The sequence below is a fragment of the Zophobas morio genome, unplaced genomic scaffold (assembly GCF_036711695.1).
Source record: "Zophobas morio isolate AGI-343-1 ecotype UQ-CSIRO unplaced genomic scaffold, CSIRO_AGI_Zmor_V1 ptg000561l, whole genome shotgun sequence".
In the NCBI taxonomy this organism is placed as follows: Eukaryota; Metazoa; Arthropoda; class Insecta; order Coleoptera; family Tenebrionidae; genus Zophobas; species Zophobas morio.
The window spans coordinates 18,393-29,352 of record NW_026972664.1 but is presented as its reverse complement, the minus strand read 5'-3'; the positions used below and the strand labels follow the sequence as shown (position 1 = coordinate 29,352).

At 43.4% G+C, this 10,960-nt stretch overlaps 1 protein-coding gene across 1 annotated transcript; it reads right to left on the bottom strand.

Annotated features, from left to right (window-relative positions):
* Positions 1–4,807: 4,807 nt before the first annotated feature.
* Positions 4,808–9,891, bottom strand: LOC135121317 (uncharacterized). Its single transcript, XM_064045636.1, has 3 exons — positions 7,799–9,891; positions 7,563–7,748; positions 4,808–7,484 (listed from the first exon to the last, which is right to left on the bottom strand). Exons 1-3 carry the CDS (start codon positions 9,889–9,891, stop codon positions 4,808–4,810), a joined length of 4,956 nt encoding a protein of 1,651 aa, XP_063901706.1.
* Between the last annotated feature and the right edge of the window lie 1,069 nt (positions 9,892–10,960).

The following is a 10,960-nucleotide window of genomic DNA, read 5'->3' as shown; positions in this document are numbered from 1 at the left end:
CAAAATATATGTCTTTGTCATTTCTATTGTTCAGGACTATTGCCATAACCTTATCCTTCGCTACTTCAAGTTTATTCGTCTGTAGCCACAGTCTAATTGAATGCAACACTTCATCTCCTTTGATCATTAAGTTTTCTTTTGTGGTTGCAGTAACCAGAGCGGCTAAATCATCAGCATACCCTAGCATACTCGTTCCTTCTACCGTTGTGCATTCGAATATGTCGTCGTACAAGACGTTCCACAAGGTCGGTCCGAGAACCGAACCCTGTGGAACGCCGCCCCCTATGTGTTCTTTTTGTTTTGGGGAAATTTGAATTTTCCTTTCGGATAAATACGACGCTATCGTGTTGACCAAGTACTCGCTCACCCCGCGGTTCTTTAATTTTGTTATTATCTTCTCCCAAGAGGCCTGATTAAATGCATTTTTGATATCGATTGTTATAAGGGCACACCACATGTTTTTATTTTTGGCTTCTCTGGCTGTTTGTACCACCTTAGTTATGGCATCTACTGTCGTCCTACCTTGTCGAAACCCAAATTGATATTCACTGAATCCTCCTAAGCTTTGTATCTCCGTTATTAGTCGCGTATTTATTATATTTTCATAAACCTTCGCTAATGCGTCTATCAAGCAAATAGGCCTGTACTTGGTTTGGTCCTGAGGATTCTTTTTCGGCTTTTCTAGCAGTATCAACTTCGTAATTTTCCAGATATCCGGAAAGATATTGTCGTTCAGCATTTGGTTGAAGATTCGAAGAAAATATTCTGAGTTCGCGTTAACCATATGTTTGATCACCTCTGGTGGAAGTCCATCTGGTCCGGGTGCTTTTCTTGATTTGATTTTCCTCGTTGCCGCTTGTAGTTCTTCCGCCGTTATTAATTGTTTATTTTCTTCAATTTCTTTTTGTTGTTTCGGGAATGTGTCGATATCGGTCACAAAGAGTTTGTTAAACTGAGTGACGCGTTCTTTGGGAGTTAGTGCAATTTTTGGTGCCGTATATCGTAATTGTGCCATCACTATTTTGTAGCCATCTCCGTATACATCTTCATCTAGCCGATCGCAGAGTTCTTTCCATCCCTTTTTCTTTTCAGCAGCTATTTCTTTGCACAGTTTCCTCTTTGCGATTTTATACGTGTTTTTCTTTATTGTTCGTTGTTCTTCAGATCTTGTCTCCTTTTGGAATTCTTTCCTTTTCTTGTGCACTTCAGAAATCAATCTTTGTATGGAGTCAGTCCACCAGTACGGCATGCCACCTCCTTTGTCTACTCTAACGCGAGGAGTGCTCTGTTCGTAAGCTTTAATCAGTTCTTCCCTACATGTTCCCAATTCCGCGTGGTTTGAAATATTATCTCGAAATATTCTCTCCATCTTTTCTAAGTTAGTATTGCCGTATCTATATGTATTTATTCGTGTTTGCGTTGTCGTAATATCTAGTTTTATGGCTTGATGATCGCTCAGTGACAATTCATTTTTCAACACACACCATCTCGGGTTCTTATCCATTATATTGTTATCGACTATAGTCAGGTCTACATATGAAATTCCATTAGGTCGTATGAGTGTTGGTTCTTTTCCATCATTGAGTATATTCAAGTCCAGAGCAAATGTCCATTCCAATACTGTTTCTCCCCTGCGATCTGTTACTTTACCTCCCCAGTACATATGTTTAGCATTGAAGTCTCCGGCCACTATCAGTTTCTTGTCTAACTTCTTCGTTACCATCACCGCATTTTGTAATTCTTTCATATTTTCCAAAAAGGTTTCAAAAGAGCTATTAGGACTTATGTATACACTAAACATCACATACTCTCTGGTTTCTACACATACGTAGCAGTTCCCCATCTGGATATTGGTGACTTGCTGATTTAAGCTAGTCTTGATTATGGCCGTGGTTTTTTCTCTATTCATATAGATATTACTTTTCCTGCTGCACATAGATATATTGGGTTCGGAGACAATCATAAAGTCGTAGCTGTCTCTTTTGACCGTAGCATAGGCAACATCGTGTGCTGCCTTGCTACAGTTCGCATTTAGCTGTAACAGCTTGAATTTTATTTTTTCCTTTTGTCTTTGGCAGCGGTCAAGGCCCTTATAAAGGACCTGCACTTACCGCTTCCAGCCTGATGTCCTTGTTCATTGCACAGTGGGCAATAAGGTATCTCTTGGCAGTCTCTGGCTATGTGCCCTTCTTTCGTGCACCGCTGGCATATGTCCTTTCTGTCTTCCCCCGTGCATTCCTTGGCTTGATGGTCGTATTGCCAACACTTGTAACATCTTCTCAGTGTTATTCTTTCTTCTATTCGACAGATCTCAAAGCCTATCTTGACTTTGCCCATTTTTAATAGTCTATTGGCGTCTTCTTCTGCTACTAATAACGTTGCAATTTTATTCTCATTTTTAGTAGGTCGAACTGATTTGACAATAAATTTTTCGGGTATACTAATGTATCCTGCGTCTTTCAATGCTTCCTCTATCTCCCCCGTCTCTATTGTAATGTCTAGGTCCCTTACATGGAGTACTTTTGTTCTGACTCCTCCTAACGAAATTGCTTTCCGTCCTTCGAATATCTCTTTAATCTTGTCATTCGTGTTTGTGTCCTCTTTTGCTATCTTGATAAGAAGTTCCCCGTTTTTTGTTTTCCGTACTCCTTTTATATTTTCCTTAACTAGCTGTTCCTCTTTCAGCCCTTCTTTTAGTTTCCTTACTGTATCAGCATATGACACGGAGTCATCTTTTCGTATGAGGATTGCTTCTCCTCTTTTTTTCCTTTGTCTCTCTTCTTCTTTATCATTTCGTCTACTCAATATTATATTGATTTTGTATCCCATATTGTGATAATTCACTTCTGCCATTTTTCTAAATTTCTCACCGAGTATACCTACCGGACAGACTATCGTCGCCATCTTCTCCTCCGCCGTGTTTATTATTTTTGTCATTTCCTTTAGTATATGGAAAACATCTTGTTCCGTCCTACCGTCTTGCTTGGTTGGGTCATAATATACAGTCGTTAGTCTTCTTGTCATCTTCTTTTGTGTTTTTTGTATTAGGTAAGATACAGTCTGTTCAATTGCGACATAACTTCCTCCTTGACATTCGATTTTTTCTCCATGTAAAAGTTCTGGATATCTGTTCAGAAACATTTTACTTATTCTTGTCCTTCGTTTAGGTTCTATGTCCATGAAAAGGATCATATTTCCATCATTACACTTTGCCGGGTCTTCAATCTTAATTTCTGTACATACAAAACTGGATGGGGTCCAATTTTTGTCCTGTACATTAACGAACTCTTCATACGTAGATATTTCTGTTTCGTTTAAATCGAACTGTGGTTCTATTGTTACTCCATTCTGTCCCTCTTTACTCACTTGTCTGGCGAGCTCTTTCTCTAACTTTTTTATTTGTTCTAGATGCCGTATTTGCTCTTCTTTCATATAAATAATATCATGTTTAAGTGTCCTTATTATTTCTTCTTGGTTCTTTGTGCGTTCCTCTGCTTTCTGCCGTCTTTCTGATATCATTTCCTTTTCATTCTTATACTCATTAGTCACCCTATTAACTATACTATTTATTTCTGTCGCCCATGCTTTAATCTCCTTATGTACGTTTTTGTTCTCCTTGACAAATTTATTAAGGTCATCTGTCTTAGACCTCAGTTTCGAGATAAGTTTATGTTCTACCTCTGTTATGCTCGTAACTTGCGTCTTTGGTGGGCTATCTTCCGTATATTTCCTTTTCTTGGCATATTCGCCTTCCATCTGGGCGACGGTTCCTCTCACGCTACATCCCCATGTTGCGGCCCTAACCCTTGTAGGTGTTAAGAGAACGGATTCTTCTGTGGTTTCTCTTGTTATCTCCTTAGCCGGAGACCTTACTACTCTGGGTTTCCTTGCGAAAATCTCTTTTTCTGCGTCGATAACGAGCATCTCACTCATCATTTTCTCTTCTTTTCCAGTATCACTAGTAGACGCTGCGGCCTGGTCACCCACCACAAACGCCTCGCAGTCTCTGGATGACGACCCGGGATCGGCCTGCTCGACCACCTCTCCCGTGCCGGGACTGTCAGTTCCGAGTTCCGACTGCCCGTAAGTTTCTTTCATTTTATTAAGATCCATTATTGTTTCTTAAGCATTTTAGAGCTCCTGCCAGCGTTTCTTCAGCCGCCCGCTCCGGGTCAGACGCTGACCAGGGGAGCCGCCCATTATGGGACAGACGCTTCCTGGCTTTAATAAAGGTCTGGTGGATAAGAAAAGGAAAAGAAAGACCCCTAGCCCTCGGAAACCTAATAGCGTCGGGGTCTGAAAACAAGTATGTTAGCCAAGAGAGGCCGAGAGTAAAGACTTAAAGCCTACCACCCGCATAGAAGAAGGAGAGTGGGAGAGAAGATGAAAGAAACCAGCCATCTAGTGTGATGACTGAGGGTGGTCCGCGGTGTTGGTTTTCACACGGATATTGGGGGGTTTTAATCCCTCTCACCGTGCTTATAGCCGACACTAACCATTTTCCTTACGCAAAATGGCCACTCCCCTATCCGCCACCCGGGGGACGCGCCTGGTAGTTAGCCACCCCAGGGACCTGACCTGACCTGACCTGACCTGACCTGACCTGACCTGACCTTTTTTTTTTTTTTTCTGTGAAAGGGGAAACCCTCATGGGCACCAGAGACTTAGGTTCGATCGTCTCTGGTAGTGTCGGACTTTTACCGACTAAAACCCCTTTCTCGACCAGCTGTTCTCCTACCCCCCCGGAACCGCGTAAGCATTACTTCAGGGGGGTGGTTGGTCGGCACTTCCTTCTTTTTTTTTTTCTTCAGATCCTCTGTTGTCCATTCATGTTGTCCATTTCTCTTCTTTCGTTTTTTAGCTCGTCTTCTTCCTTATTGCTCATTATCCTGGTGATGTACTTCCTGATACTCTCGAGGTTTTCCTTCTTCTGCAGCATAATGTCTATCAGATTTCCGGTCGTAATATTGCCGCCTACAGCTTTCTCAACCTTCTCTCTCTCATTTTTCCATCTTGGACATTTAAACAGGGTGTGTTCTGCGTCATCACTTTCTTGGGTGCAATATTGGCATGTTTCCGTTTCGCTTTTGCCAATTCGATGAAGGTATTTCTGAAAGCTTCCGTGGGAAGTAAACGCCTGTGTCATATACGAGTCTATTCCTCCTTGTTCTCTTAGGTACCACTTCGTAATATCCGGGAGAATCTTGTGCAGCCACACGTCTGCTCTGCTAATGGACCATCGCTCCTGCCATTTCCTGATTGTGCCTTCGCGTATAGATTTCTTTTCTTGATCCGTTTTCCCCATCGCGTGCTCTCGTTCCTCTGCTAGCAAGTCCAGAGGTATCATTCTTGACAAGACCCGAGCTGCTTCCGTTGAAATGGTTCTATATCCCCTGCAGATTCGCAGGGCGACTTTGCGTTGTACACTGCCGGCCTTTTTGTTATATTTTTCAACCTTCAGCACTTTTCTCCACACTGGAGCGGCATAGAGCATGATAGATTCGGTAACCGATGCTAATATTCTTCTTTTTTTCTCCCCCGCTCCTCCCAGTCTAGGCATCAGCCGGTTAAGAGCCATCGCCGACACGCTTGCTTTATGTAATACATATTCTAGATGTTTTGTGAAGCTAAGGCTTTTATCTATGACGACTCCCAAATACTTTATCCTATCCGTTGGTCTTATCTTTTGGTTTTCGATTTCGAAGTGTACTTCCGTATACTTTTTCCTTCCAACTGCCATTAACGCCTCCGTTTTGTGAGCAGCGATCTTAAGTCCCTTATTTTGCATCCATTTAGATACCTTCTGCAGGGCATTGTTTACTGCATCCATCAGCTCTTGTTCCCCTTTAGCTGTTGCTGTTATTAATAAGTCATCAGCATACGCAATAGCTTTGACTCCATACCATAAGGGTAATTTCAGGACCCCGTCGTAAAGTACGTTCCATAGGAGGGGCCCAAGAACACTGCCTTGTGGAACACCCGCGTTTACGCTCATCAGGACACCGTCATCCACCTCCAGCATTCTTTTGTCGAGGTAGCTCCCCACCGTCGCAACTAGATATCCAGGTAGGTTTTTTTTGTATAGTTCTTCCATAATCTTATTCCATGGTGCGCTGTTAAACGCGTTTTCGACATCAATGGCTATTAGTGCAACCAGCTTACGGCTCTTAGATGATTTCTTGAGTTCCGCCTCAACTGTCTGACATACTTCTTTTATTGCGTCGGTTGTTGATCTGCCTTTCATGAAGCCATATTGCTTCTCTGATAGGTCGTCTCCTTCTCTCAGCCCATTTCTGAGCCTGTCAGCGATCACATGCTCGTACAATTTGCCCATTGTGTCCAACAGACACAATGGTCTAAAGTCCGAGGGACGCATCCCTTCTCTCTTCGGTTTTTTAACCAGCACTAGCCTCGCTTTTTTCCATTGTGCCGGAACATTTCCAGCTGCTGCATATTTATTCAAAATTCCCGTTAGATATCCTGGGACCACATTTGCTGCCATTTGGATGGCTTCCGGCGGGATTCCGTCCGGTCCTGGCGCTTTTCTACTCTTTATTTTACTCGCAGCTGTCTTTACTTCTTCCTCTCTTATCTCTTCGAAGTCTTCGACGCAACGTGAAAAACGTTTTGTTTCAGCTCTTGGGAAGAGTTCTTTGGCAATTTGTAGCTTTAGGTCGCTAGGTATTGCCTCTTTTTGGGAAAATTTTCCCGTAACAATGCGATATCCCTGTCCCCACACATCATTTTCCACCTCTTCCAAGATCTCTTTCCATTTCTCGTCTTTAGCCACCCGAATCGCCTTATTGAGCTCTTTTTTCGAAGTTTTATAATCGATGGTTGCTACTTTATGTGCGTCACTGGCGCCACCTTTTTTCCCTAGCCGGAGCATAGTTCTCCTGTTGTACAGGCACTCCTGGCGTTTCACAGCGATATGATCGCTCCACCAATATACTTCTCGTCTGCCTTGCCGCACGCTCCTTTTATTACAGGGGCTGGCTGCTGCGCATGCCGTTTGCAACCTTTGCACACATGATTCTGCCGTTCGCTCCGTGTCCTCCACTGCAAGAAGTGCCATGGCCGTCTCAAATTTTTCTCTATTGATTTTACTACCATCCCATTTACGTCTGCATTTTTCATCTTTTTGGACGAGGAGTTTTCTTTGTTCAGATATCCTCGTGTACACGTACGCGTGGTCACTGAGTGGCTCTTCTTCCAGCACCTTCCACGTGACATCCTGCTTAATTACGCAGTCCGAGATAATTGTGAGGTCTAGATATGATGAGCATGTTCCTCTTCGGAAGGTAGGGACCCTACCGTCATTTAAGACGACTAGTCCAAGTGTCGCCAACCACTGCGACATTTTTGTACCCCTATCATCTTCTACTGGTCCACCCCACTCCGGCGATTTGGCGTTAAAGTCGCCTGTAATAAGAACTTTCTTTCTGGTCCTACGTATGCTGTCCTCCATGTCATCTAGGCATTTCCTAAAGATTTCAAATCGGACATTTGGTGAAATATAACAGCTGTATACGCGTACGTCGGTCAGCTCTATCCACACGTACCCTTCACCTCCACCCGAGCCATAGTTAGCCAGTTTGGGATTTCTGATTTTAAGGGCCGCGTCACCTCTCAAGTCCTTTTTCCATTTATCCGATCTTATAATCTTGCGATTGGGTTCCGAAACGGCTATAACATCTATCTGCAGTTTCGCGGCCGTAGCTTCTAATAGATCTTGTGCTACGGCACGTCTTTGGCAGTTTAATTGTAGTATGTTCAGCTCGAAGACGCCAGCCCTTGCCTAAATTTAGGGCAGCTAGCGTTTCCTGCTCTGTGTCCTTTCCTGTTACAGATGGGACAGTAGCTCTCATTTGTGCATTCCTTTACCGAGTGTCCTAGTTGCGCACATTTTAGACATGCTTTGGACCTGTCTACTCCCTTGCATTCCCCGGCAGTATGATTCAACTCCCAGCATCTATAGCATTTCTTCAGGTCACGCCTCTCGACTATTTTGCAGCTCGTTAGTCCTATCAGTACCCGATCTTTCTGAAGCAAGACATCCGCAGCTTTTTTACTCACTTTAATTGTGGCCGTCTGGCAGTTTCCGTAGGCCGGTCTCATATTGCTCACTTCTATGTCATTTGGATCGCTTACGCTTTCTCTCACCGCCTCCATCAGTGCCGCATGTGTATCTTCTTTTGTTGTTACAGCATCTAGTCTCTGTACATGCAGGACTACCGGTTTTTCTATCCCTTTACTTCTGACTTTGTCCTGGCCCATTTTACTTCTCAATACTTCCTTTATCTTTTCGAAGTTAGCTTCGGTTTTATCCACAGCTACCAACAGGTCTCCGTTCTTTGTTTCTCTGATTGCGTCTATCTTTATTTCCAGATTTGTAGAGCAAATTTCTTGTTTAACTTCCTTCAGCAAGTCTGCGTAGCTTTCATTGCCTCTTTTTACAAATAGAGCGTTTGTGCTATGCTCTCTCGCTCTAACCTTTGTTTTAACGTTTCTGTTTCCACTTTCTTCTTCTCTTTCTATGCCTGTCCATTTTTTTTTCTTTTTCTTCTTTGGTTCATATATTATGATCTTCTCATCGGCATTGTAGAAAGCGATTTCTGCCAGCTTCCTTAGCCTTAAAGTTTCTATGTTTCTTACTTTTGGTAGGACGACATTTGTTCTTTCGTACGTTTTCATTTGTGCTCGGAGTTCTTGTAGCTTCTTAAGAACTGCTGTATTCTCTTCTCCCTCTATCTTTAGCTTGTATACCCATCTTTCAATTTTGCTTTCTTTCCCTGTTTTTCTTACATATATTTGGTGATTTATAACGCCTTCCTCTGTTTCCACCAGTTCCGGAAAACGTTCGTTGCATTGTCTGTAGAGCCCTTCCTGTACATCCTTCTCATTCCCCGTAGTAAATATTGCTAGATCTGACTCTTTCGCGATTTTCAGGGGATTTCCTTCTTTTCGATTCACATTTTCAAATGTTTCTTCGCTCCATGTTTCTTCTAGGAGTTCTACCAGCTCCTCTTCTGTTGGCTCCGACTCCTTCTTTATGATTTGGTTTATTTTTTCTCGGATTATTGTCTTCATTTCTTCGCTATCCATGTCTGTTTGGGTTCCAACTTCGGCTACCTCTTTATATAGGCCTTCCGTTTGTACATCAACGTCATATTTGGGGTATTCCACCTCCTTATATTTGTGTTTCTTGAGCCAGTCTTTGATCGTATCATACTTTAAGACATCTGCGTCTCTTTTCAGACAGTTTGTGATTTCTTTTATTTCTCTTTTGGTATTTGTGTTTTCTGCTACTCTTTTTTCAAGTTGTTCAATGTGTTTTATTACTTGCTTAATAGTGTCCCGAAGTGTTGTTGCTATCGAGTCTTCCTCTTTCCGAGTTACTTCTTTCTCGAATGAAATGTCTTCTACGTACTTCCTTTTCTTTTGCATACTGCTATCCCAGGAATTACATCGCTGAAAGCTGCTGTTCAAATTCAACCGACTGTGTAGTCTCGGAGGAGAATCCAGTTGGAATACATCCTCCACCAACACGTTCGATCCTTGCTTCGAATGTTGCGCAGTTTTGCCCCCCCCAGAATCCGTGGGGCAGCTCTGCTTTCCGCAGAGGGGGGATTCCGGGACCTCGTCCCTACCCCCCTGGGGTACCACTGTTTTAAATTGCGACGTCATAAAAAATTTTTTCTTTGGCTTTTTGGCGTGGCCTAACGCTCGTCGTCCAAGTCCATTGCCAAGCCGAAGCGACAGTCCCCCCTCGATCAGCCGCCACCTTGTCGTGGTGAGGGGGCTTTTCACCAAGAGCGGCCAATTCTGACTATCTATAAACAAATCATGTCCGGGTTTTCGCATGGGTCGTCGTAAGTGTTTTTTATTCATGGAGGTTGTCTCCTCCTTGCTCTATTTGGTCCGCGGCGGCTATTTTATTTCGCCGCAACCCGCCGGCAAAGCCGGTGAGGGCTTCCCCTATCCGCCACCCGGGGGACGCGCCCAGTAGGAGTTTGGCTTCTCCCCTGGGGACCTGACCTGACCTGACCTGACCTGACCTGACCTGACCTGACCTGACCTGACCTGACCTGACCTGACCTGACCTGACCTGACCTGACCTGACCTGACCTGACCTGACCTTTTTTTTTTTTTTTTTTTCTATGAAAGGGGAAACCCTCATGGGCACCAGGGACTTAGTTTCGAGCGTCCCTGGTAGTGCCAGGACTCTTACCGGCTAAAACCCCTTCCTCGACCAGCTGTTCTCCAACCCCCCCGGAACCGCGTTAGCATTACTTCAGGGGGGTGGTTGGTCGTCACATTCTTCTTTCTTCTTGCTTTTTCTTCCATTCTTCTCTTCTCGTCTTTTTTTTTTTAGTTGCCATCTGTCCGATTTTTTTTTTTTTTTTTTTTTATAAATTCTTTGATTCCTATTTATTTTTCCTCTTGTTTGTTGTTCTTGTTACTCTTTTGAGATTTTTTTTTTTTTTCCTTTTCTTGCATTCCTGTCGTTTCTCTTTACTTCCTCTTTACTTTTTTTTTTTTTTTTTTTTTATTTTTTAGTTATTCACTCCCTTCTCATGTCTCTTCTTTCTCTCTCTCTCTCTCTCTTTCCTGCTCACATTTATCTTTCATAATTTTCACTAACATCCTATCTATTTCCTTCCATCCCTCCTCGTTCTCTACCATCGTCTCTATCATGTTGCTCACATTCACTCTTTTTCCCAGTTTTTCTTCACATTCTTCTCTCACTCTAGCCCATCTTTTGCATTCGAATATAGCATGTTCTACATCTTCTTCCACTCCTTCCTCGCAATACAAGCAAGCTGCGCATTCAATCTTGCCTATCCTTTTCAGGTAGGCCCCAAAACTCCCGTGACCGGTGAGCACTTGAGAGGTGTAGTGGTTCACCTCCCCGTGCCCCCGGTCGATCCATTCAGGGAGGTTCGGGATTAGCCGCCTT

Coding starts and splice junctions, on each gene's coding strand:
- LOC135121317 (XM_064045636.1), bottom strand. CDS start 9,891: ATGAATAAAAAACACTTACGACGACCCATGCGAAAACCCGGACATGAT. Junction 7,749..7,798: donor GCTAGCTGCCCTAAATTTAG/GCAAGGGCTGGC, acceptor AAACTGCCAAAG/ACGTGCCGTAGCACAAGATC. Junction 7,485..7,562: donor GGCTCGGGTGGAGGTGAAGG/GTACGTGTGGAT, acceptor TGAAATCTTTAG/GAAATGCCTAGATGACATGG.